Source organism: Vitis vinifera, chromosome 10 (assembly GCF_030704535.1).
Source record: "Vitis vinifera cultivar Pinot Noir 40024 chromosome 10, ASM3070453v1".
Lineage (NCBI taxonomy): Eukaryota > Viridiplantae > Streptophyta > Magnoliopsida > Vitales > Vitaceae > Vitis > Vitis vinifera.
The window spans coordinates 3,186,839-3,213,789 of record NC_081814.1 but is presented as its reverse complement, the minus strand read 5'-3'; the positions used below and the strand labels follow the sequence as shown (position 1 = coordinate 3,213,789).

General features: G+C 41.0%; 2 protein-coding genes across 2 annotated transcripts; both read right to left on the bottom strand.

The window, feature by feature from the left end:
* Nucleotides 1-344: 344 nt before the first annotated feature.
* LOC104878410 (pentatricopeptide repeat-containing protein At3g24000, mitochondrial) lies at nucleotides 345-3,723 on the bottom strand. Its single transcript, XM_010648722.3, has one exon. It carries the CDS (start codon nucleotides 3,308-3,310, stop codon nucleotides 1,319-1,321), a length of 1,992 nt encoding a protein of 663 aa, XP_010647024.2. The 5' UTR covers nucleotides 3,311-3,723; the 3' UTR covers nucleotides 345-1,318.
* Nucleotides 3,724-3,803: 80 nt separating this feature from the next.
* LOC100241190 (enhancer of mRNA-decapping protein 4) lies at nucleotides 3,804-25,918 on the bottom strand. Its single transcript, XM_002269528.5, has 12 exons — nucleotides 24,669-25,918; nucleotides 15,197-15,246; nucleotides 14,967-15,123; nucleotides 14,614-14,832; nucleotides 11,045-11,173; nucleotides 9,238-10,869; nucleotides 7,615-7,974; nucleotides 7,136-7,255; nucleotides 5,595-5,765; nucleotides 4,945-5,109; nucleotides 4,691-4,816; nucleotides 3,804-4,368 (listed from the first exon to the last, which is right to left on the bottom strand). The coding sequence occupies exons 1-12, from the start codon at nucleotides 25,347-25,349 to the stop codon at nucleotides 4,060-4,062; spliced, it is 4,119 nt and encodes a 1,372-aa protein (XP_002269564.3). The 5' UTR covers nucleotides 25,350-25,918; the 3' UTR covers nucleotides 3,804-4,059.
* Nucleotides 25,919-26,951: the final 1,033 nt, after the last annotated feature.

Below are 26,951 nucleotides of genomic sequence, written 5' to 3'. Positions count from 1 at the left end.
AGAAAAGTAGTGTAAATAATGAGCCACGTACCTCAAATATCTGTGACAGTAGAGCGCAATGAACGTATTAAATAAGTTACCAAATTAAAGAAGACCCACTCGACCAGCATTCAAAAGGAAGTAGAATCCATCTCTTGTGAAGTATACATATTAGGCAAGACGGTTTGTTTTTATTGGTTTAACATCCATCTTACTAGGCTGTACTTGAATTAAGATCACTGTGACTCTCTACCCTTGTTTATGAGGAATGGGAATTTTAATTATTATCTTTTATCCGTCCTCGTATAGAGGAGTATAGGTAAGTTAAGATGCATTCAACATGTGAAGACAAGAGATACCCAATGTTCAAAATAGAATATTCTATCTTTTTCTTCCTCTTTCCTTTATTTTGTTTTTTTGATCTTTTCTTTATGTAATAAGACTGCTAACTTGACTCCGGATCTCCCAGACATTTCCCTTTAGGAGACAAGTTGAGTTGTGGACGGAGATACAATTTGAACCAACAAAAGTTACAGGGCAGGAGTTTTTGATGTATTTGATGTGCCCGTTTATGATTTTTGCAAATTAGACTCGACCACATGCCTGATGCAAATGTTTAAAGAGTTGGGGGAAGAAACTGAGATGTGGTTTCTGGATTACTTTTCTCTTGTTGGATTTGGCTGCTAAAAGCCAAGCTGCAGGATCCGCTTGCTTTAAAGCCACGCAACTGAGACAATGCTCTTGTAAGACATGATTGAGCTTTGCTCACAAGCCAAGTGATTTGAAGCCAAGCTATCCCAACCACTCCCACGCTCGCATCACAATGCCAGTTCATAGCCAATGCTGAACTTGCAATCCGAGGGCATGAAGAACAACCACTAAACTCATAAATCTATTGGATGTGGCTCTTATTTAAGGCATGATTCATGTCCGTATTAGGGATCTCATCAATGCCTCCAAAGGAAGCACGGATCATCTGGCCATCATGAAAACTACCCATGTGATTCCAGACAAGGGAGATCGCTGTCCACAATATTCCTGAAACTTATCCTGCAGAGTTCTCGTCAATGTTTGACATTTGGCTGGAGCATCCAGTTGATATAGGCTCCTCGGTCCTTGATTTTTCCCGTCATCTCGGATTCCTCAATTCAGGTACTGAAGAATCTTCCAGCCAACATCTCATTTGGGAGATAGCTTTGGACAAAATGGTTTACCACATGGTTCGGTCACTGCCAAGCCAACTTAAAACTCAGAAGATGGGATGTAGACCAACATGATTATTAGGAATCACTCTCCCTTTTGGCATTTTGTTAATGCAATTAGCTGCTGATTACTGGGACTACCAATAATCCCCACAGGAACAAGAGCCATCACGGAAACGATGGAACCGGTTGGTGTCTCTCACAATGATTTCTCTGTCCACTACCTTTGATACAAACTTGATTGCTGCATGACAATCACCACATACTCTGATATTCTTCTTGATCCGAATAGGAGATCCAGTGGGCGTGTTGAGAAGTGCAAATGCTAGAGCAAGCTTCTCACTATGATACTGCAATTTTTCTTCCCTCTCCTGCTGGTCGACAAACAGAAGCACATGGCTGGTGTCTGGGACATACCCAATCTCCTTGATCTTCCCACTGATCTCCTCCCACTTCCCACGGATTTCCTTTATCTGTGGGTGGGTCTCGTCATTTGCTACGAAGAGATGGACTGCATTCTCAATCTCCACCCAACTACAGGCAGGTTGCTTCTTCACCCCGCTCTCTTTCATCATCTTTCGCACTTTTGCAACATCCCTCCATCTACCAGCAGAGGCATAGATATTCGAGAGCAACATACGCGGGCCTGAATCATGAGGGTCGAGCTCAAAAGCACGCTCAGCAGCATAAACACCCAATTCCATATTTTTATGCATCCTACAGGCTCCAAGCAAAGCTCCCCAGACAGCTGCAGTAGGTTCAATTGGCATTTCTCTTATGAACCTCTCTGCCCGATCAAGAAGACCTACTCGACCAAGTAGATCAACAAAAGTGACATAGTGTGGCACATCTGGTTCAACCTTATACTTCTTCATTAGTTCGAAATAGTATAGTCCTTCATCCAAAAGCCCAGAATGGCTACAAGCAGTAAGAACACATAGGAAAGATATTTCATTAGGTTCAATTCCAATCCTCAGCATTTGTTCAAAACGGTCTAAGGTTTCCTTCCCAAGCCCATGCTGGGCACACCCAGTAAGCATTGTATTCCAAGAAACTACATCTGGTTTCACCAACCTATCAAAGACTCGTTTAGCATCATCAATGCTACCCGCTTTTGCATACATGTCAAGAAGTGTGTTGCCAATAAAAGCAATAAGCTTTAAACCAGATTTTATCATATGGGCATGAACCCATTTGCCTTGCTCCAGGGCTCCGATGCTGGCACAAGCACTGAGGACACTGGAGTAGGTGAAATGCGTGGGTTGAAAGTTTTTCCTTTGCATCTTCCAGAGAAGGTGAAGAGCATGTTCTCCTTCACCTTTCCTAGCATGCCCAGAAATCAAAGCATTCCAGGAGACCTCGCTCTTGGTTGGCATCCCATCAAAGGCCAACTGGGCTGCATCCATATGGCCACATCTAGCGTACATGTCCACAAGAGCACTTCCAACATAAACACTTGATTGGTAACCATACTTGAGGCAAAATGCATGAAGTTGCGTACCTGGGTCAAGGCCATGTTCCGACCCAGAAGCCTTGAGAAGACTGGAAAGAGTGAAGTGATTGGGTTGAAATCCGAGGCGAAGCATTTGAGGGAACAAGAGGAGTGCATCGCGGGGTCGATTATTCTGAGAAAAGCCAGCAATCAGGGCGGTCCAAGTGACCATGTCTTTGGTAGGCATTTCATCGAACATCCTGCGAGCATCATCTAAACAGCCACACTTGGCGTACATGTTGACGATGATGTTTTGAAGAACAAGGTGATTATCCAAGAAATGGGAATCGACCAGATGGGCGTGAACGATTCTGCCTTGCTCAACTTTGCCCAAGCGGGTGCACTCCTTGAGCAACTTACTGTACAGATTATAGTCAGGTACCAGAGAACCGCGTTGGATTAAGTCAAGAGCATAAAGCCCAGTTCCCCCATCAGATTGGCTCTTTCGGAGGAGATCCTTATCTTGGAAGACGCAGAAAGAGGCAGCGTCCCCATCTTCGACCTCAGAATCGTTAGAGTCGGAGAAGGGAGCGGCTGGAGCGTGAATTGTGGCGAACCCAGACGGAGGAGATCGAACAAGTATTTTTCGAATAACAGCGGCATTGAACAAGGTTGAATTACGAAGACGCATGTTCATGCGCCGAAATAATTATGCCTCAAATCTCTTAAATACACCTCAACGCGTCTCTGAATAACTGAATCGGCGCCGCTGTCAAATTTCCAAACCTAGACATACTAATCAATTTCCTTCTTAATTTTGAGATTTGGACAATACCCAACCCTACAGAGTCCATAGCTGCAGGAGGGTTGTGATTATTAAGATCGCCACAGGCTTCCACCCAATTCTGCAGAGCAAGGAGCTGCTTGTCTCTGATTTTAGAATATTCTTATTCCAAGTGTCCAAGTGTCCAAGCGCCCACCATCCTTCTTGCCTGGTGCCTCCACAAAAAGGAGACCCATTCACAGTCACAGGCAAAGCGCAGGGTGGAAGCGCCCTGGCGCTGAAGTTCCATTGATTATACTGAAAATCTTACAACACTACTTCCCAACACTGTACGCTGTGGCATTGGCCATTATTCATTTGCTGCTCCAAAAAGAACCACTGGATGAGACTTGGGACAAGAGAGAGATTGAAAATAAGGAAAATGTTTTGTATTATTTAAGGAATGTGGCTGGAAATGGGAAGATGTAAAAAAAAAAAAAGATAAATAATATGTTTTAAGTCAAAATGGTATCCTAGAGAAGCAGTATATAACACTAACAAATTTGGCACAAATCATCAGAACACCAACTTGATACACAAGTAATCCCTTTTTTTACCTAAAAGTTCCTAGATTATCTATACAATCCGGACGTCCCAGTAACAATTCTGCACAGGTAGGATAATCATTTACAGCTCAGCAAAACAGAGTTTACGACATGCATGAGAAGGCGGATGCTTGATGCTTCTGCAGCAGAGGTTGTGGGTAGGTTTCGTTGATGGCCCAGTATCTGATAAACCTGCTCGAAGATTGGCCGCACATGCAGTGCGATCATTGGATCTGCAGGGTTTATGGCAACAGCCACATCTGTCATCCATGCAAGCTTTCTGGGTGTTTCCTTGCTGATGTCACAGGCCAATTGTTGGAGGAGGGCCAGCAGAACTCCTTGGCTTAGAGGTAGAGGTACCAATGACAGAATCCCCTGCAAATCAACCTGGTGAAAGAAGGGGAAAATGAAATGTCAATTGATTCTTACCCTAAAGCGACCGCCAGTCAGAAAACATGCAAGACTCTCCCCTGAGCAATACGATTATCCACCTACTGGCCCTCAATACCAATACATTAAGCTGTAACAGAACATGGTTTTTGGTTTTCTGAACATCAGGCAGGGGCTTTTCATAATATCAATCAGGATACTTCTACATGGAGCATCCTCCCTATGCCTCTACCTCAACCACATGCCCCGTTGTAGCAAGTGTGTGTCAACTTATAGGTGTGAACATGTGCACACATACACAAGCATAGGCAGAACTTACCAGAGAACATAACCATGATACTATTGAGACATCACTTCTGTGCAGAGCTCCAGTGAATGCTTCCTCAAATTTGCGCTCAGATATCAATCTGGATAGTTCTTTGGTCGGATCCAAAGGTGCTTCAGCCTGTTTTAAAAATATAGCTCCCTTAATCTCAGAAAAAACTAAATGCCTCACAATAAGTAATAGCCGGAGATATCTAAAGATAGTCAGGAGTGAGTGCATATGAATATTACTAAAGAAAGACTGCATACCATCTCATGCAGACCAGCCAATGGTCCATTACTCAACTGTGTAACCAAGGGATTCACTGCTTTTGAATTTGCACCTGCAGCGGCAATAGCTAGGATCTGGCGTTGGCCATCAGCCAACTCTCCGCTTAGGGTTTTTGTGATTGATGATGCTGAATTAATTGCATCCTGTAACTCAAATTGGCATCACATGTAAGAGCGAAAAAAGATATGGTTATGTATCTATATGAGACAACATCACAAGAGTGAAAAATATATGGTTATATATCCAGCATGGAACACCAGCAGCAAGTATCAAAGACATTCAAAAACTACAAGTATCATGTCCACTAGTTCTGTTATTTCACCTGAGTTGCAATTATACAAATAGAATTGCCATTGTTTATCCTGTGTAACATCCGCAAAAGCACAGCAGTTGACAATAACATTGAGTCTACTCTGATCCAGCAAACACAGAAAATCTATGCTGAAGAAACTACTACTTTTAAGAAAACATAAACTAATTTTGGAGCCTGGTCTTGGAATAGGATTTTGGATCACATTTGATGGATCTCTAACGAAAAACACATACACAAACACAAGCAAACAAATTGGGTATATGAAGCATATCTAATCTGCATCTTATTATTCATATCATGCTAAGCTATCCATACCCTCAAAGCAACAGCCAGGGTTGAATGTGTAGACTCGAACTGCTGCTGAACACCAGATGTATGTTTGATAAGCCCCTTCTGAAATGTAGAATCAACTTGATCAAACATGGTTTTGCATGCAATCTCAAATGCTGGAATAACTGCAGCTTCCAAAGTAGACCTCAATGCATCCTGCAAGATTAGGTTCAACTATTTTATCATTAGAAGTTAAAACAGTGGAACAACTTCAATCCATAAAAAGGAGTGCATGACTATTCATTTCAATAAAGAAACAATCAACCAAAGCACTTACTTTCTTCAAGTCAATAGGAAGGCACCAACAATTGAAAAATACCAAGGTAAATACGAGCTACTAGAAATTCCCCCAGGAGTTTGATCACTTCAACATGAATTAAAATACATATAAAATGCAAAACAGGGAAAAAAAAAAATATCCTATTTGTACACCTGGGCTCTACAAATGAGCTGCAAAAAGAATGATACTGGAGGAGTCTGATTCAGTAGGATAGAAACAATCATATACAGCACTTTACAAGATGGATATGTGCAACTTCAGCACTCTAAAAATTCATTCTCTGGAAATCATATTAAACACCAAAATTTTAGTTGGCTCAAACCATATCAAAAGCTATTGAAGTGGCATGTGTTAACACCTAAAGAAGACACATCACTGAAATATTTCAAATTTAAATTTCAATATATTCCCTCATCAAAAAGTCAAATTCAAGTATATCAAGTTATCCAACTTTCCATATTCCCTATAAAAATAGGGACTCTCCATTTCAGGGAGAAGTATAGGTCTTCTGAAAAGCCAAGATCATTACAAGACGGGTCATAGGAGAAGAAGATCAAAACACTAACACAATTGGCCTTCCTCATCCTTCAAGGCTCAAGACCAAGAAAGACAACTAAATCGAGATCAGCCATTTTTTGTGCCCTAATTACATTTTGATTCAAGAACAAGCATCTATCAACCTAGAATCAAAATCAACTTGGAAGACTAGATCAAAATATTTCAAAATTAATCTACCCACACCATTATCTTTTTCTTCAAATTAATACAATTGATTCTGTACCACTTTCTCTTGTCCATTTGATTTGGATTAGAAATTTGCATGGACAATCATATCAGACACCAAAGCATTGTGTGCCACATACATTTCAACAGTTTCTCAGAGCTTCAGACAACCAAAACTGAGTGTCTCCCACAGGACCAGCAAGACAACTGATTAATATTCTTGTATATAAAACTAGATTACACCTAATTGCCCATATTATGCAAATATGTGAATCAATTTTCATTAAACTTCTTTGGCAATCAGGAACTTGAATTTATTGAGTTTGACTAGAACTTCCTTAGAACCAGCATAAGTTCTTGCTGAGACCAAACAGGTGAACATTTTGAATGTAGACATAAACAATTGAAATGCAAACATTTAAATGCATAAAATTTAGGCTAAACCAAGCCATTCCACACTCAAAGGCAAATGTTTTCACAAGTGCATTAATAGACATCTCAACCATGTTGAAGTTGTACTTACTTGAAGAGCTTGCTTGCCAGAAGTTTGAAACTGTATTTGAATTTGCCTAGCCATTGCAGATTCAAGTTTTGAGTTAACTAATTTCTCTAGTTGATTCACCACCTTATCACCCAACCCTTTCTACACAAGACAAATAATAAAAGCACATGAGATACATCTGGACACTCCATGGAAATTGCATGTCTGCATTGTGTTTAAAAAAGAATTTGAAGTAGTGAATCCATCATATAGAATAGAGGATTGTGTCATTAAAGAAAATAAGTGCCATCACTGCAAATGATGATGAATGACTTCTAGGAATTTTCAAAATAACATTCTCTATTTATTTCTGTCATTCATAATGATGGCTGCATTACCTGAAACAGCACTTTCCCAATGATTTGCACAAGAAAGCAAACATAAAACAGAAAAATGAACAATTAAAACTCAATTGAACATCCAAAAAAGATCTAGAGATTGATAACCCTCAATGTCCAAACCTGGAATGATTCAGAAATAGCTGAAGAAATGGTTTTCTCTATAACTGGAGTAATTGCACGAGCTACAGCTGGTCCTACTGCAGCTATTTCCTTCTTTATTGTTTTCTCTAACATGGATGGCAGGTCCTTGTTTATACAATTGGTGATCAGATTTGTAAGCTGCTGCATACGGTCTCGATCTAACTTCTCATGTTTTGTATTTTCTTCTTGGAATCGAGCCCATAGGGCATCGCTGTTGGCCTTAACGACCTTCTCCATACTTCGGCCCAAAGATGCCTCCAGTCTTCTACTTTCCTTGGTAACAGGAACAGCCACCATCACATTCATCTGCTTCTGCATCTCCTTTTGCATGTTCACCAACTGTAAAATATTAAAAAATCATAAATCAGAATGGAATGAGACTAAGCATATGAACTTACCTAAGATACATAAAAGCTGACTAAGGATTTGACATTCTTAGAAATTTCAAGGTCTCAAATTATATTATAGTAAGTCAAAATGGGGATAACATTCTAAGCATATATTAATTTACCTAAGATACATATACACCAAACAAGATTAGAGACTCTCAGAAACCCTTACGGTCTCTGAATTAATTATAGCCAACATTTATATTCACAATACGCAACAAAGATGGAGTCATAGGGAATAGAGGATAGTTTTCATGTTATCATGCCTGTCTCCAGTAAAAAGCTCAAGGCATGCCTGTAAAAAAAAGACTGCTAAGCATAAATAGCAGCAGTTCTTTTGGGGGTGGTCTTGGAAATGCACTCTTTATCCTAGATTTTTTTATATATTTAAACCCAAACCATCTCTTACAAGAAAGATACATATCCATGTGGTTGGTTAAAGTTCTGCTTGCAACCATTCAAGGCAGTTCTTGAATCATCCTGCTCTCTTATCTTATCTAACTTAACAATTCCAAACCCCTCATTGGGGATATGTGAGTACTCTCATCACTGTATGCTACAACAAACAAAATATATGAAAATTTTTAATGATAGAAGAAGAAAAGATAAAGAGGAAGATCCTTCAATGTTTTTCAGTGGAAGTATGAAGTATCACAGTCAAAAGCACATGGAATGTTCAGAAACCCTATTCATTGTGCTAAGAAATATGACATCCTTGACTGTTAGTGTTGATGAGTACACTGAATGAAGAAAGATACGAGCTCAATCCTTAGGTAATAGAAGACATCAAAATCATCCCTTGGGAGAAAAATATCTTATATCATGATACAAATTCATCTGAGCCTTAAAAAGGAAAGCACATCAGAAAACCTAGCATCCCTTTGCAGCTCCAATTGATTACTTAGCTGAAAGAAATTACCAGGCTAATCACTGCATCCACATATAAAAGAACTGATAAAAAAGAGAATCTTATCATCCACCTTAGGTGCACAGTTTAACTGACTAACAAAAATGCTTACTTTAGAAGTATAGATCACCCATGATTTACGGAATGTAATCAATAAAGCAGAAGATTTCAATGATCACAAAGCATAACTAGATATCTTCAAGATATTTTGTGACCGATATACCAATATTTGGGACTTCATTCATCAAGACCAATCTAAATAATTATGAACCATACATATAGAAAATTCCTACTTCAAATTATTACCTGGTCCAGCATCTCCTGCATAGAAAATAACTGAGAAAAAGCAGCATCCATAGATGGAGGACTTGAACTGCTACTTGGTTCATTGGATGAATCTGTGGAGTTGAAAGGACTAGGAGAGGGGCTTGATGGACCAGAAACTTGAGAATTTTTTCCTTTCTGTTTTTTCCCCTTGGATGGGATGGAGGATTGTGGCACTATCATGGGAGTAGTTGATTCACCCATCTTTGCAGACACATCTCTTGTTGAATCTTGGACATCTTCATCAGCAGTGTTGGGAGATAGGTCTACTGCTGCAGTAACATTAGCATCACTGACCTGCCGAGCCCCCTCAATGGTATAAGTTTCCACACAGCAATCTCTAGTCATTTGAATGCTAAGATCGGAGGCCTGTGAGCAAAAGGATTTCTCCTTTTTCTCTGCAACAATAACATGGGATTCTCTCTGACACTCAAGCTCATCATTTTTGCTGATTCCTGGAATTCCTGTCTCACCTACAACTTTAACCTCTAACTCAATGCTTTCTGGATCATTGTTGACTACCATATCATGGATTTTTGCCTCTCCCACATTCATACCCTGAGTAATCTGAGAACTCTCTGATGAAGCAGACAATATCTCTGATGGAGTTATCAGATGAGTAGGATGCTTAAACATTATAGGAGGATTAGGAACCATTGAAATATCATTTTGTGCAATATTTTTTTCATCCTTCCTCAAATTCTCAACTGAAGGAGGTGCATCAGCAAAGTTTTCTCTAACAGTGTCCATTCTCCTGTCAATTGAATAATCAAGAATTGGCTGGTCACCACCATGATTGCTGAGTGGTGGACTGGGGTCAAAGCTATTTGATGGACTTCTAAAACCAGATAATTTTCCAGATAATCTTGGACTCAAAGGAAGAGGAGGAGATGCAGCATGAATATTTTCAGAACTGATACTCGATGGTAAAGCACTTGACTTAGACTCCATACCTGAAGTAGCAGTTTCTCGCAAGCTTGTGACCTCAGAAGAAGCCAAGTTTACAGGATGGCTAGCTATAGGACCATTTTCAGAGCTGCTTGAAAGTATCGATGGCAAGGGGGTTGCACCACCTACAGACATCTCAATATGTTTACTTCCATGAGATAATTCCAAAGTATCACAAGCAGCAGAATTAGCAGTGTTGAAGCCACAAGAAGTACTGGAGTCAGTTTTCTCCAATTCCAAGTTCTCTAGAGGTGGTGGCAGGCACTGTGATAAGTCCAAGGCATATTGCTGAATAGCATGTGTTTGGACACAATAGACCTGTACAACATGTTCTCCATCTGGTAAGCTATCACTTGTTCCAGTAAGACTCAAAATTGGCATAGTGACTGTAAACTCAGCTATGTAATCCAGGCGAGTTGCAGCAGGATAAGGCCCATATTCTATGTGCACAGCATACATAGCATTTTTCTTTGCATTTGCCAGTAGAAAAAGACCAGCACGTGGCAATGCTACAACTTGATTAAAGAACGCATCCTCAGCCCTGGGTTCAGCTGAACTCCTTAAATCCAAAGTCTGCGTACACTGCCACGATTCAATATCACTAGGCAACAGCCATCCTTCATCACTTGCTGAGGCCCATAACTTCACTTCCCGATTCAGTGGTCCCTGCAATCAAAATTTAAGCAACTATTAACACAGTATGTGTATATCAATGTAAAGGTGATCCTTGACAGTAAACTAACATGAATAGATTAATACTATCCATGTGAAATCAAAATACTTATTCTATTCTAACATGACTAAAAACACAATTCCACAAAAGAAGACTGGGGGCACATACTGCAGTGATAAGAATAATATGATCAGGACGGTGAGGAGCTGTCAAGAATGTAACAGAATTAACAGGTTGACCATCATGTGGCCTCAGTACTGCAAGGGGTACCAGTTTCCGGTCCTCCCAAATCTTCACCTGTTACACAAGATGACTGGTTGATGAGAGAAAGTCACATGAAATAAAACATAAAATAAGATATTTTTTGCTTGCCTGCATGTATACCCAGCCTCATAAGAAAAAAAAAAACACCACAAAATTAGGCTCAGACATTAAACTTCTATCCCTATTAGAGATACTTCCTACAGTATGAGGATTCCCATGATTAGTTAGGGTGGGTGTGATTTTCTGTGACCATCATTCATTGTCATATAATGGGTAAATACATCCTAAAAGTGGACCTACGTGCCTTAAATTTTAAGTTTTGTCCACTTCCCCACCCTTATTATAAGTCTCACCATGGTGTCACCATGTCAGTATGGAGAAATATCCTCCATGAGGATCTTAACTAAGCCAACTCACACAAAAGTCCAACATTTTTATCTCCCCTACAGATGGAAATTTTTAGTCAAGCCAACTCTTCACAACCCAGATTATACCATACAGGACATGGTTTCATGTTCAAGTTTCAGATTCAAACATTCTGAATTTTCCAATACCAGAACCAAGTGATCCAGGTCTAAGCTTGAGTAGTTGAGATCATCATCTAAGCAAGCAGCAGCAGCATCACCTAGCCTCAGTCATTTGACGACTATGCACAAACATTAAATTCTTGTTGACAACCTTCAGAACTTTTAGTTCATCAAATGTAGATTTGATAATTAAACCTTATTGGATTTAATTATTCAATAGCACTATACCAACCATTTGAATGATCTCTAGCATCTAAGAAAAGACAATATCTCACTAGGGAGGTAGACTCACTCTTATTAAAAACACCTTGAGTTTGCTATTGTATTTCATGCCATCTTTTGTAATACTAATAGAGGTGTGTGATGGATTAGAGAACCTGCAAAGAGACTTTCTGAGGGAAGGTGGAGAATATGGAAGGAATATCCACCTAATCAACTGGTTGACTGTTCACTCAACAGAAGAGGCAGGTGGTCTAGGGATTTACAGGTTGCTTGTTCCTAATAAAGCTTTCTAGGCAAGTGATTATGGAGGCTCGTGAGAGACTAGAGATAGATTTTGGAGGAAGGTAGTGGTAGCCAAGTCTAGGGAGTTGGTGGTGTCTGGTATTCTAGATATGGAAGTAGGGTTGTAAGTTGAGCGGGTTCAACCTACCAACCCATGTCCACCCAATGTTCGAGTTGGCACAGGCAAGATTTGAATGGGCTAGGTTGGGCCTAAGTTAGAAAAAAACCAACCCAAAAATATTAGGATTGGTGTGGGTTAAAGGTTCAGGCAACCCACTGATACCTGAACCATATTATTTATTTATTTATAATTATATTATATATTATTTTATTAAAATATATATAAAAAAAACATAAATAAGAAAGAAATTTAACCTCTCTTAGTTTTTAATTATTTTAGATTAATGATGCTATCATTTTTCCTTTAATTGTTAAGTATCTTTGAGAAAGTCAAAGATATGTTAGTCAGTTGGAGGGGCCCTTTTGTGGGGAGAAAGAGGAAAAGGATTTGGACTTCCATTCCGTTGTGTATTTTTTGGACGGTTTGGAAGGAGAGAAATAGATTAGCTTTTAGGGGGGGCTCTCTAGCTATTCAGAAGCTAAAGAATTCTTTTGTTTGTAACTTGTGGAGTTGGGCTAGGGTGTATATGGGAGAGGAGTCCTCTTCGCTTATAGGTTTTTTGGAATGGCTCGCCGCTCCTTAAGGGGTGGTGAGTGTTGGTTGTTGGTTTGGCTACTGTGTATACGTCCTGTATGCCTTGTGGCTTTTTGCTTCTTATAATATATTTGCGCGCACTTATCAAAAAAAAAAAATTATCTATATCAAATTAGTAACTAATGATTTATTTTTATGATTTTGAGATATTCAGCATTTAATATGTTATTTAATAATATAGCTTATATTTTTTTAGGCTTTAAAATAATTGTTTTATTTGGTACCATAACCTGTGGGGCTTGGTGTGGGTTAAAACTTCCTAACTTGACCTTGGTTTGGCATACGTAGGACATGGTAATGTGCGGGTTTGGCGTGGGTTAACCTTCTAACTCGCCCAAGTTGCAGCCCCATATGAAAGGGGACCATTGGAAGTGCATGTTTGGACGACTACTAGAATGGGTTGGGATGTTTTTTCAGGTTTGAATTGTATCTCAATGACCAACAGGCTAGGCACTAGATTTTTAGAAGATTGCTTTGTGTAGGGAGATACCACTTAAAGGATGGGTATCCAGACCCTTTTGGCTTCATTGCAAACAAAAGGCTCTAATAAAAAATTATTGGTGTTCAGTGGAAGGGAGTGATCATTGGAGTTGCTGCTTGTTGGATATTCCAATAATTGGGAGCTGGAGCAAGTTGTGATATTTCTCACTTACATCTATGACAATGGGATCAAACAGGAAAAGGAGGACGCTTTACCTTGAAGATTTCTCAGAACTGTAATTTAGGTAAATCTTTCTACAATGAACTCTCTTCTGGGCCTAAAATTTCTTTTCCAGCATCAGTTGATGAAAGAAAAGGGAGAATATTGGTGAAATAGTGTAGTTTGTGTAGAAAGGGAGGAGAACAATTGACCATATCCATTAAAAGTGGCCAAAGATTTTGTTATTGTTCATTTTCAATTTTACATGGGGTTACCCGATTTGTTGTTCAAGAAGATCTTGTTGAGATGGCATGAAGGTTTTTTGGGCAAGCAGAGAAGGAATGTATCAAAAACCATGCCGGTGAGCTCTGTTTGGTGCATATGGAAAGAAAAATCCCACAAAGCTTTTGAAGTGATGGAACCGTAAGAGTTTAAGTTGAAAGATGTTCCTTATAGCACTTGGTTCTCTTGGTCAAGTGACTCTCTGGTAAGGATGGTCTAATCTTTTTTTTTTTTTTTTTTTTTTTGCTAGGTAAAGGGATCTTTTTTCTATTTCATCAAGAAGGTTGGGATGGCTTAAGCCTGTTTTATTGGGGCCTTCTTTCCTCTGCTTGTTTTGGATGCTCCATGCATACTTTCTACATGCCAGGATTGTGCCACTTCTTTGGCATTCTTAATTTTTTTTTTTCCCTGGCTTGCCTATCAAAAATAAAATAATTAAAAGAAGAAGAATTTAATCATTTTTTTTTACCAGAAAAGAATTTAATCTTTTTTGGATTTCATCAAGAAGGTTGGTATGGCTTAAGTTTTTTTTATTGGGGCCTTCTTTTCTTTGCCTTGTTTGGATGTTCCATGTATACTTCCTACATGCCAGGGTTGTGACACTTCTTTGGCTTCTTGATTTTTATTTTCCCTGGTTTGCCTATCAAAAAAATAAAATAAAATATTTAGAAGAAGAAGCCTCTCTGATGTTCATATGTTATACAAGTAATAACCATAAGAAGATGCATTGAAGACTATAGAGGCAATCCCATATAAATATAAACTCACAAATTTAAAAGGAAAAAAAAAACAAATAAATACCAACCGTGCCATCTGTTGAAGCTGAAGCTAAACGGGTAGTCATCCATTGGCACATTGACAGCTCTGTAACTTCACCATCATGTTTACCAACAAACTGAACCCCATCTATTAGTTTATCAATGGGACATTTAAGAGGCTCCTCTGCAGAAAACACTTCACCCTTTCCTACTTTTGTGGAATCAATTTTCAGGATACGATTCCCAATTGCAACAACCAAAATTTCCTGTGTAACATTTTATGCAGATGACTTACCAAGATAAGTACTTCAAAAAAATGGAATAAAATAGTCCAAAACCTTGCAAATACTAAACACACATTAGAAATAATTCTTTGGATGCATTACAGATTAATTATTACTTGTTTGTGAGAATGCCAACACACTCGTGGATGCACTGATGCCCCTCCTCCTACTATTTGAATGGCAATAACAATTTTCCCAGTAATGTGGGCCTTATCATCCTCGTTCGGGCCTTCATTGATCCTCCATATGAAAACCAGGCCATCAATACTTGCACTGCAGAAGATGGAAGTTAGAAAATTCCAACAGATCCATATGAAGAACTGAGCAATCGCATGTAAAGAGCTACCTGGCCAGAAGGGGAACATCCTCAGCAAAAAAAGCCATGTCTGTTACCCTCTACACAAGAAAAAGAATGAACACAAATGATAGAAAGAGTAAATATTTATCAAATTTTAATATAATATGTTCAACAAATTATTAAATCAAGCAATTGCATACAACAAACAGATACAGAAATTGAACCAAATATACAGATTCATGAAGGACTTATGCAATCCTTGGTGATGAGAATGTCTTTCCTTAGGAAGGAGGAGGTGGTAGCCTCTCTTTCAGGGTTGGAGGCAATAAATGCCAGGTCCAAATGAATTTTTCTTGGCACTTTGCAAATTCTGAGTGAGAAAAGAAGTAACTTATTCCTAAAAAAAGGAGGGAATGAAGATACAAAGGACTTCAGCCGATTAGCCTTGCTGGGAGCCTCTACAAAGTCATAGCCAAGGTTTGGCAAATAGACTGAAAAGGTTGATTGCTAAGGGGGTGCTAGATCATCAAAATGTATTTGTGGAGGGAAAACAAATTCTTGATGCAACATTGATCACTAAGAAGACTATAGACTCGAAAAAAGAAGCTCCAGTGCAGGTTTGGTGTGTAAGCTAGTATGAGATTCGATTGAGGAGAGGTGCAAAAGAAGATTGGCCCCTAAGAAGAATCAATACTTATAGAGGGGAGGAAGATTGACCCTCATAAAAAGTTCACTGTCAACTCATGTATTTCATTCCCAAAACATCAAAGAGATTTCTTGTGGAGAAGTCATTCTGAAGAGAGGAAAATGCACCTCATGAACTAGAGAATAGTGTGCAAAGATAAGAGGAATGGTAGTTTGGGGATTAGAAAGTTTGGAAGTTCTTAAAAAAGCCTTGATAGGCAAATGCTTGTGGAGGTATGCTCTTGAGCATGATAGCCCATGGATGATAATCCAATGCAAATATGGAGAGGTGGAGAAGGATTGGTGTACTTTGGACTTGAGAGAAGCCTTAGATATGGGTTTATGGAAAGCAATGAGAAGAGGATGAGAGGAATTCAACCCTAGGACCTCTATTCTGGTTAGGTGTGGCCTCAGCACCAAATTCTGGTTGGATAGGTGAGTGCAATGTGAAAGAGGTGTTCCCTTAGCTGTTGAGGATTGCCTTTAATAGGAATGCAACCATAGTTGACTTATGGGTGGCAAAGTAGGGAGAAGTCTTTTGGTTCATCTTGTTTAGAAGACATTTTCAAGACTGGGACTAGGGAGTTGTGATGCAATTCACAGAGCTCATCCACAAGGCAAGAGTGCTAGAGTTGGGGTGGGATAGATTATTGTGGAGGGAGGAGAAGAAGAGAACATTCCAAATCTTGCTATAACTCTCTGAAAGTTAGTTTTTTTTTTTCCTTGGGAGGTTGTGTGGGAGAAGATTCCAGCCATCAATGTTCTTATGAGGAGAGGATGGTTGATGATCAATAGATGCAATCTTTATAAAGCTAGTGAGGAATCAACAAACTATGTCATTTTCCATTGCGGAAAAACCAGAAAAATGTAGAACATCTTGTTAGCAATCCTTAGGTTTCAATAAGTATTTCAAAATCTGATAAATTGGTTCAGGGTGCATGACCTGACAGTTCTGGGTGAGTAGTGGATCTGATAAATTGGTGTTCCCCATTAATCCTAGGTGTTGGTAACCTGCTTGTGAGGAAAATTAGAATCTGCTTATCTAATAAAGTATATAAGATGGATATATGAACCTGTTTCTGATGCTTCTATTCATAAAAGATGAGCGAGAGAGAGAGATCGAGAGAGTCTGCGAGTGAGGGAGTGAGAGAGATCGACAGCGATGGAAAAATGCATCGCGCGGAGAACAGACGGAAACGGAAAACAAACAGCTTTGGAGTGGAGTCTAAGGCATTCGAGCTGGAAATGGTGGAGAAGGGAGGGACAACCCTAACCATAACGGAGAGCAAGAAAGGAGTATCGTCCTGGGTGCGTATGGGTTTGAACAGTGTAGGGCTACTCATGGAAGGTCTCCAACAGTGCATCGAGGATAGGAGGGATGGAAACTGGGAGAAGAGATGGAAGGAGAAGGGTCGAAGCTTCTCCATGGTGCGCGTATATAACAGGGCTGGATGTTTCCTGCGGGTAGGGGTAGTTGATGAGGTATCAAAGAGATACAACATTTGTATCCCAAAGGGCAAAGGGAGTAAAGGGGGCTGGACGGCGATGGTGGAAGCATTGTGCCAGTTGGGTATCATCGCTGATAGAAAGGTACAACAGGAAGGAATGAGGATTTCGGGAAGGCCGAGCCCGGAAAAGGTGAAAGGAAGGTCGTTCGTGGACATGGTGAAAGCTTGGGGGGACAAGGAGCCCAGTCCCATTCGAGTGGAGGTGGGACGGGAGGAGATTAGCAAAAACATTAGCAGATTGAAGAACTGCTTGATTGGAAACTAGGACCCTAAAAACGAAATAGGGGAAGATTTGGAAAATCTGGGCTGGAAAATGGCAAAGGCTTGGGGATTGAAAGGTAAAATGGGGATTGCGAGCATGGGTAAAGGGCGAGCTCTTCTGGAATTCGAGCTCGTGGAAGAAGCAAGAAAGGTTCATCTGTCTGGCAACAAGGTGGTGGGAGGTGTTCAACTGGGATTAGAGAGATGGAATCCAAGATCGGGGTGTATGGAAGAGGGAGAGTTAAGTAAGGAAGTGTGGGTGAGGATATTGGGACTTCCAGTCTCGCTCTGGGTTCCTTCGGTGTTGAGAAGGGTGGGAGACGCCTGTGGTGGATTCTTAGATGTGGATCCAAAGACGGAGAGGATGGAGGAGTTAGAATGGGCAAGGATCCTAATTAAATCGGACGGCGCGAACACCCCGGGATCGTTGGTGATAGGGATTGAAGAGATCTCTTACTCCCTATCACTATGGTGGGAGTCGGTGCCGGTGCTAAGGCAGGAAGAGGGGAGGAAACGCTGCCTGAGCGATCGGCTACGAGGGGAGGTTAGTGGAGATGTAACTCCACGCGCGGGGTCGAGAGTGAAGGTGAAGGTGGGTGTGGGGATCGAGATGCAGCGTCAGATGGGAGACGGGACGTGCTGTCTGTTGCAGAGAGAGGGTACAGCAGAACGGGTCTTTTCGCATGTGGGCCAGCTAAGGGGGCCCGACTCGTGGGCTGGGTCTGTGGGTCCTAGCAGCTTGAAGAACCAGGCTGCTGGGCCATCTCTAAGCCCAATGGGGGACCAGTTTGGGCTACGGCAAGATCCAAATTTGGGACGAGCTACAGTTGATGGACTGGGCCAGCTTCAGAAAGGAAAGTCCAGTCTCAATCAGGCCCACGAAGTGGACAATGGGCCCCTTTTAAAGATCTTCTCCCCTGGCCTCACTGATAAGAATAGAAATGCCTTCACAGAGAATGAGTTCATCAATTACAGAGTAGAAGAGATAGGGAGAAGGCAGCAGTCGGTCCCACCATCACAGGATACAGAGAGGATGCTGGAGGAAGAAGCTGCAAGGTACGGTATTGATGTAAATTTGGGGGGTCTTAGGGTACAAGGGGCTTCTTCCTCTAATTCTTTTTATTTTGGTCGGTCTCCGGAAAAGGAGGGTTACGACCATTCTGGGATGCAAAGGGAGGGGGCTGTGATTGGAAGCGGGTCCTGAAATCCAAATGTAGAGGACCGTATAGAGAAAAGGAATGGCTATTGGGATCTGGTTGAAATAAATAGTGTTGAGCCTTTGGGAAGAAAATTGGGATGGATGGCAGACCAGACGGAGCCACAAGAGGGTAGTAAGGAGGACCAACTGAACTGGGAGGAGAGTAGTCTGGTTAGATTCAGCCAATTCCTAGGCTTCTCTACGGAAGGATTGGAGGTGGAAATCCTGAACTTCTTGGACAAAATCAGAAAAAGGAAGGAGAAGATCATAGGTAAAGGTTTTTTGGAGGCCTCAAGATTTGAGAGGGAGCTCAAGAGATTGGAAAGTTCTGTTAACTATGAAAGGGAAGCTAAGAAGAAAGGCCCTATGAAGGGTAGAGGGAACCAGAAAGTAGGTGTCCAATGAACTTAAGAATTTTGAGCTGGAATGTGAGGGGCGTGAATGATAGGCTCAAGAGGAAAATTATTAAGTCAGTGATTAGGAGTCAGAAGGTGGATCTATTCTGTCTCCAAGAGACGAAGGTGCAAGTGATGTCTGATGAGATGGTGAGGAGTCTAGGGCCGGGGAGATACCTTGATTGGAAGGTGTTGAATGCTAAGGGGACAGCAGGAGGTGTCATAATTTGTTGGGATAAAAGATCTCTGGAGATTCTGGGGGTGGAAGAGGGCCAGTTTTCCATTTCCTGTAGATTCAGGAATGAGGGTGATGGTGCAATCTGGGTTTTCACGGGGGTTTATGGACCTTTTTCTAGAGAAGATAGGGAGGGTTTATGGGAGGAACTTGGGGCAATCAGAGGATTGTGGGAGGAGCCGTGGTGCTTGGGAGGAGACTTCAACATAACTCTGTACATAGATGATAGAAATAGAACTGGGAGAATTACTTCAGTTATGAGGAGGTTTGCCCAGATCATTGACGAGCTAGGACTCGTTGATATCCCTTTGCAAGGGGGTTCCTTCACTTGGAGTGGGGGGCTCAACAATCAAACGCGGGCTAGACTGGACAGATTCCTAGCAACCCCTTGTTGGTTAGATCAATTTAGTAGGGTTCTTAACAGAAGGCTGCCTCGTCCAACATCAGATCATTACCCGATTCTGTTAGAGGGGGGAGGGGTAAGGAGAGGTCCGTCTCCTTTCAAGTTTGAAAATATGTGGCTCAAAGCTGAAGGGTTCCAAGAGCTGATAAAGGGGTGGTGGCAAGGGATAGAGGTTAGTGGGAGACCAAGTTACAGATTGGCGACAAAGCTGAAGGGGCTGAAACAAAATCTAAAAACATGGAATAAGGAGGTTTTTGGAAGGTTGGAGAAAAACAAAGCCGATGCTCTTCAGCAAGTGGAGTCCTGGGATTCTGTGGAAGAAGTGAGGAGTTTAACAGAGGTGGAGCTAAATCAAAAGAAGGAAGCTAAGGAGAGTTATGAAAAGTGGGTGTCAATGGAAGAAGTGCATTGGAGGCAACTGTCTAGGGAATTATGGCTAAGGGAAGGGGATAGGAACACGGGGTTCTTCCACCGCATGGCCAATGCCCATAGGAGAATCAATGCCATGTCCAAAATTATGATAAATGGGGTGAGTTTCACAGAGGATCAAGATATGAGGGAAGGAATAGCAAACGCGTATCAGCAGCTCCTTTCGGAAAATCCGGGCTGGAAGGCGGATATAGGGGGCCTTCTTATGAACCAGATCAGTCCCTCAGAAGCGGATGGTATTGAGGTTCCGTTTTCTGAGACTGAAATCTTCACAGCCTTGAAGGGGATGAACGGGGACAAAGCCCCGGGCCCGGACGGATTCACATTAGCTTTTTGGCAAAATAGCTGGGAGACTGTCGAGGAGGATCTGCTGGGGTTATTCAAGGAGTTCCATGATCAGAACTCTTTCATTAAGAGTCTGAATCACACATTTCTGGTGCTGATCCCAAAGAAAGGGGGTGTGGAGGAGTTAGGCGACTACAGGCCAATCAACTTGCTTGGGGGCCTTTATAAACTACTGGCCAAGGTGCTGGCCAATAGGATCAAAAAAGTTATTGGCAAGGTTATATCTCCTGATCAGAATGCGTTCATCAAAGGGAGACAGATTCTTGATGGTTCCTTAATCGCAAATGAGGTGATAGATTTGTGGCAAAAGAGGGGAGAGAAAGGTATAGTTTGTAAATTGGATATTGAGAAGGCGTATGATAGCATCAATTGGCAATTCTTGCTAAAGGTCATGCAAAAGATGGGTTTTGGATCAAAATGGATAGGATGGATGTGGTACTGTATCTCCACTGTCAAATACTCAGTGCTGGTGAACGGGGTCCCAGCTGGTTTCTTCTCAAGCACGAAAGGTTTAAGGCAAGGGGACCCCCTTTCCCCCTACTTATTTATCATGGGAATGGAAGTACTAAGTGTGCTTATCACTAGGGCTGCTGAAGGGGGATTTATCAAGGGCTGCAGAATTTGGAGAGATAGAGAGCAGGCTGTTAAAGTTACCCACCTTCTTTTCGCGGACGACACAATTATTTTTTGTGAAGCCAAGAAAGAGGCTCTCTTGCATTTGGGCTGGGTCCTTTTTTGGTTTGAAGCTGCCTCTGGACTGAAGATTAACTTGGACAAAAGCATGGTTATTCCGGTAGGGGAGGTGGATGGGGTGTTGGATATGGCGGCTGAAATTGGATGTAGGGTGGGGCAACTACCTACTGTTTACTTGGGTTTGCCTCTTGGGGCTCCAAATAGGGATGTTTCCGCTTGGGATGGGGTGGAGGAGAGAACGCGGAGAAGGCTATCCCTTTGGAAACGTCAATATCTATCCAAAGGTGGTAGACTCACTCTTATAAAGAGTACGTTGTCTAGCTTCCCCTTGTATCAAATGTCGGTTTTCCGTATGCCTAAATCAGTGGCAAGAAGGATTGAAAAACTTCAAAGAGATTTTTTGTGGGGCGGAACTAACGGGGGGACTAAGAGTCATCTGGTTAAATGGGAGGCGGTGTGTGTGGAAAAAGAGAAGGGAGGATTGGGGCTAAGGAAAATTACTATCTTGAACAAAGCTCTCCTTGGCAAATGGATTTGGAGATTCGCGTGTGCTAAGGAGGAGTTTTGGAAAAAAGTGCTTGAGGCCAAGTATGGGAAAGAGGAGTTTGGGTGGAGGACAAGGAAGGCAAACGGGGCGTTTGGTGTTGGAGTTTGGAAGGAGATCTTGAAGGAATCCACTTGGTGCTGGGAAAATATGGGGTTTAAGGTGGGAAAAGGTAGCAGAATAAGGTTTTGGACTGACCTTTGGTGCGGTAACAGTGTGCTGTCCCAAGACTTCCCGAACCTTTTTTCCATGGCTGCCCATAGGAATGTCACAGTGGAGGAATGTTGGGATCAGAATACGGGGCAAGGAGGATGGATCTTAGGGCTATTAAGGGACTTGAATGATTGGGAGGTGGGCTTGGTGGGCAATATTCTAGCCGTGTTGAGGGATTATAGTGTTACTATGGAAGACGATGCGGTTTGTTGGAAGAAGGGTGAAGACGGGCTGTTTAAAATCAAGTATGCGTATAATGTGTTGGCAAACTCTCATGGGCTGGATTTCCCTCATAGCAATGTTTGGGTAGGCAAAGTCCCAACCAAAATTGCCTTTTTTGCTTGGGAAGCTACTTGGGGGAAAGTCCTCACGTTGGATAGGCTGCAAAGAAGAGGGTGGCATTTACCTAATCGATGTTTTTTGTGCGGGTGTGAAGAGGAAACGATCAACCATATATTAATTCATTGTACAGTGGCAAAAGGGTTATGGAATATCATTCTTGCGTTGTGTGGTGTGCAGTGGGTCTTTCCAAATTCTGTAAAGGAGGTCCTTAGTAGTTGGAAAGGCTCTTTTGTGGGGAGGAAAAGAAAAGAAGTGTGGAAGGCCATCCCGTTATTCATTTTTTGGAATATATGGAAGGAGAGGAATAGGCTAGCTTTTAAAGGGGGGGTGTTGGATTGTCAGAAATTAAAAACGTCTCTTGTATACATTATTTGGGGTTGGGCTAAAGTGTACATTAACATGGAGTCGAAATCCCTAATAGGTTTCTTGGAGTGGTTAGCCTCCAAGTAGGGCTTGTTTCGTTATGTTGTTTTTTGAGGGTTGGTAGCTTTGTATACTTCCTGTATGCCTTGAGGCTATTGGCCGTTTTATATATATCATTTGCTTATCAAAAAAAAAAAAATCTGTGAAAAAGCCCATCCTGGGTTGGAAGGCAAAATGCACGGACAAGGGGCAAAGGAAGGTGTGGGTGTGAGTATGGCCCCTCTTTGTTTGTTTTGGTGTATGTGGAGGGAAAGAAATAAAAGGACCTTCGATGGGGTAGAGTTCAATGACCTTAAGCTAAAAGAATATCCCTTATTAGGTCTCTTATGAATTAGTTTGGAATATTGTTGGGGAGGGATTGCGCTTCTCTATTGGACTTTATTGATGATCTAAATTGTGGATAGTGGCTTATAGTTTGTTCTTGTAGTTGGTGCACTCCCTTTTTGTCTAGGTAGTTCCTATTGTGTACATAAGGTGTGCCCCCCTTTTTTTATTAACGTTTTTAATTTATCTTTTATTTTCCATAAAAAGAAAATGCAATGTTTAGTGCATCTCATACAACACAAGGGATAGCAATGACCATTGTAAAGCTAGGGATTTAATCTCAAGTACATGCTATTAGGGAAAAAAATGCCAATAATGAAGGCCTTATTAATAAGAATGATAAAATCAATGCTAAAATTGCAACAAACTTTGGTGCAAAACCCCCAACCCATGTGATCCACAGTGGAGATATGAGATATCAAATGAATCTGAAAGATAGAACAGGATAAGTAACAAAGGGATGGTGGGAAAACAAATTTCAACTTTAGAAGCTACAAGAAACACTCGTAGATTTTCGTATGTGTTCATTTCCAATGTTACTTGCTCTATTTTCCCATCATTAAATTCAACATATTCACCTCAGTTACATTTATCTTAGCATACAGATTTCATTGGTTGCTCAACATTCTGCTCCATAAAGAGAATATGATTATCTAGATGTTTTTTTTTTTTCCTCATTTAATATTTTGAGTGGAACAGATGCACAGAACCCCAAAAGAACTACTTCATGAATCACCAGCAGTAAAGATGGCACTCCATGTCCACAGTCAAAGAAATTTTAAATTTCTCATATTCCAAACGTATCCTCATAATTCAAGCTTCTAGCTTTGCAATTCTTTATGGTCTAGGGATCATCAGCCAACACCACAATTATGTGAAAATTATTTCTTTGATAACTTTATTTAAAGTTCTTTAAAACAGAACATAATTTCTTGAGAGCAAGGTTACTCATGCAATTTCTTTAGCAGTTCAAATAAAAAACGAAAATCATTTGATTTAGAAAACATGTTTGCATTGCCATGTCGCAGTTTTTTTATTATATAACTTACAAAGATAAAAATAACAGAAGGAGGCTGATCAATGAATTCCATTTTATTTGTTCATACAAATATGAAGTTCAAAATGCCAATATCACTATCCTACCAAAACCTTTTCTTCTACTTTTGAAATCAGATTCAACATTCAGCACATTACAATGATAATACAATCCAACAGAAGCCTCTTTTCTTTTCCTGTTTTGTTGATAGGCAAATGAAAAGATTAAATTAAGAAAGGCCTAACAAAAGAAAGAATCCAACATGAGCTCTGGGTTGAAATTAGGAATCTTGAGCCACAATGCCATTAAACTACTGCCAATGGCATGAAACCAGCCCAGGAAAGTGGAAATACCAGTTAGAAATCAAAATAACATCAGCGACCCAATATAAAGGTTTTAGTTATAATGACCAAAAGGGAAAAAGAAAAAGAAAATACCCCAGTGGACTTGTAAAAAGGAAGCAATGTAGAGAAATAAGTGAAGCAACCTGAGTGTGGCCGCGAAGCAAAGCTCTCAATGCAGTATTGATATTAAGAACCCTTATGTTTCCAAGCTTGAGGCCGTAGCATATATAGGTCCTGTTAACAGCAATCTGACGACCCACGACAAGACCAGGATCGGAGACATACTTGGTGATGGGAGTGACTTCCAGCTGGGGCTGAACCTCGCCTTGCAATCTAACATCAACATCGTAAACAACACGGTCGCCAATGAGATGGCGGCCCTTGGGGAATTTATTGCTGAGCAATCGCAAGGGAGGGGGCTGAGGGGTGACCAAATTGGGAGTGGTGGTGGGCATGGAAAATTCAGGAGGGGCTGTGGCAGGAAAGGGCATGGGAGGATTGGAGGGTGTGGTAAGAAGAGCCATCAATCGGGCACCCGAATTAGGGCTAGGGGAAGGGAGGTGGGGTTGTTGCTGTGAAGTTTGATACGAGATGGGTAGGGGTTGGGGCTGGGGCTGGTAAGGGAGGTAGTGGGTGTGAAATGGTAAAGGCCCAGTGGGAGGAGGGTAAGAAGAAGATGAAGATGAAGGTGAAGGCGTGGCATAGGGTTGGAGGTTTGGGCTTGGGGATGAAGGCGAGGGTTGGATTATAGTAGCAGGACCCGGATTGGAGGAGGGTTTGAAGAGCTTGTGCAAATCCGAGGGTCCTCCCGCTTGATTCGCCATCCGATCGATTGGATTCAAAGCCTTCCCAGTGGAGAAAACGTACAAATATAAATATACATACGCATATATCTCACTTGAGATCTATCCTCCTGGATTCCACTCTTCACTCTCCTTTTCTTCTGTATGATCACTAACAATTTGCAAACAATATTTTATTCAACTCCAAATGTTCAGATACAAAGACGGCTACAGAGATAAGTCCCAAAACGCAGCTGGAGGTGAGAGAGTCAGAGAGAGAAAAATAGAAGGAATATATATACACACCCAAGTTCCAACATCTATAGAATAATACTAGTAATAATGGCTTCATCTTCTTCTCTTTTCTGTTCACGTCACTCACTGGCTTCCTACACCACCCCAAAATTGGGCTCATCGTCCTATTCTATTAACCAATTGAATTACAATTTACAGTTCTAAGGGCCTCTACTGTTGGCATTGGGTGCCCATTTCCTTTTTCTTTAATTTATCATTTATCCCTCATTTCCCCTTTTAGATGTCCAAGCTTTGTAGACCACCTAATGTTAGGGTTGTCTAGGTCTCTCTCTTTTGTTCCATGGTTTAAATCCTTAGACTAAGTAAGGGTACTGGGTGCATGATCAAGGTTATTGTTAATGACGTCCGACATTCCTTTTCATAAAGATGGGAATTGAGGTTTTCAAATAATGCATGATTAGGGCTTGAGGTGTGGCGTGTGGGTCCAGATATGGTCTTGTTTTGTTCTCCTACATATCAACTCCTAACTTGTTGCTCAAGTAGTTGCCGTGGTGATTCACCTTCTGCTGCTTCCTATTTGGAATCATACAACAAAGTCCAATAAACATTATCCCCTGCCGGCAGGGGATGCGATAACTACGCAAATTGAAAGGACTCTTAAGATGTAACAACACCACTCATAAACTTAGGAATGATTCACCCAAATCACAACTTTTACAGTAAGCCTAAGGTTTTTCATGGATTCCCAAATGAAATGTTGTGATACCTAATGTTATAAAATATTTAAATGCTAAACATGATAATAAAATCAAATGAAATGGTATAATGTTGAATTTAATAAAACATTTTACGATCGAATGGTGTGATGTTTTGGACACCGATTAAGTTTTGGATGAAAGGGTTTAGGTGGTGTTTGTTTCTAAAATTCACTTTAATTATGTTGGTTGAAATCAACATATTACTTCATTCTGAATATAAAAAATTACAATATTTGACTTTTTCCATTTAGTCAAAAAACAAACACCACCTTAAATTATAAAAAAAAAAGACCAATCCAATTGCGTTCCAAAGAATTCGAGCTACATCTCCATATGGAGCTTTGGGATCATACTACCCCAGACCAGGCTACAAACGACAGCCATCAGAGATGGGTGCATGGAAGCCTAGGCAGATATTAGATTGCAAGTCTCTGATAGTATCCCACCCTATGTTAGCTAGTTACGCTGCTAATATGCTCACTGACATTCTTGATTCATCCAAGCAAATGACGGGTCCAGAGCAGCAAGCTAGTTAAGCTGCAAGCATGCTCACTGACATTCTTGATTCATCCAAGCAAATGAAGGTTCCGGAGCAGAAATGGACATATCATTTGCCATAGCTAAAACAAAG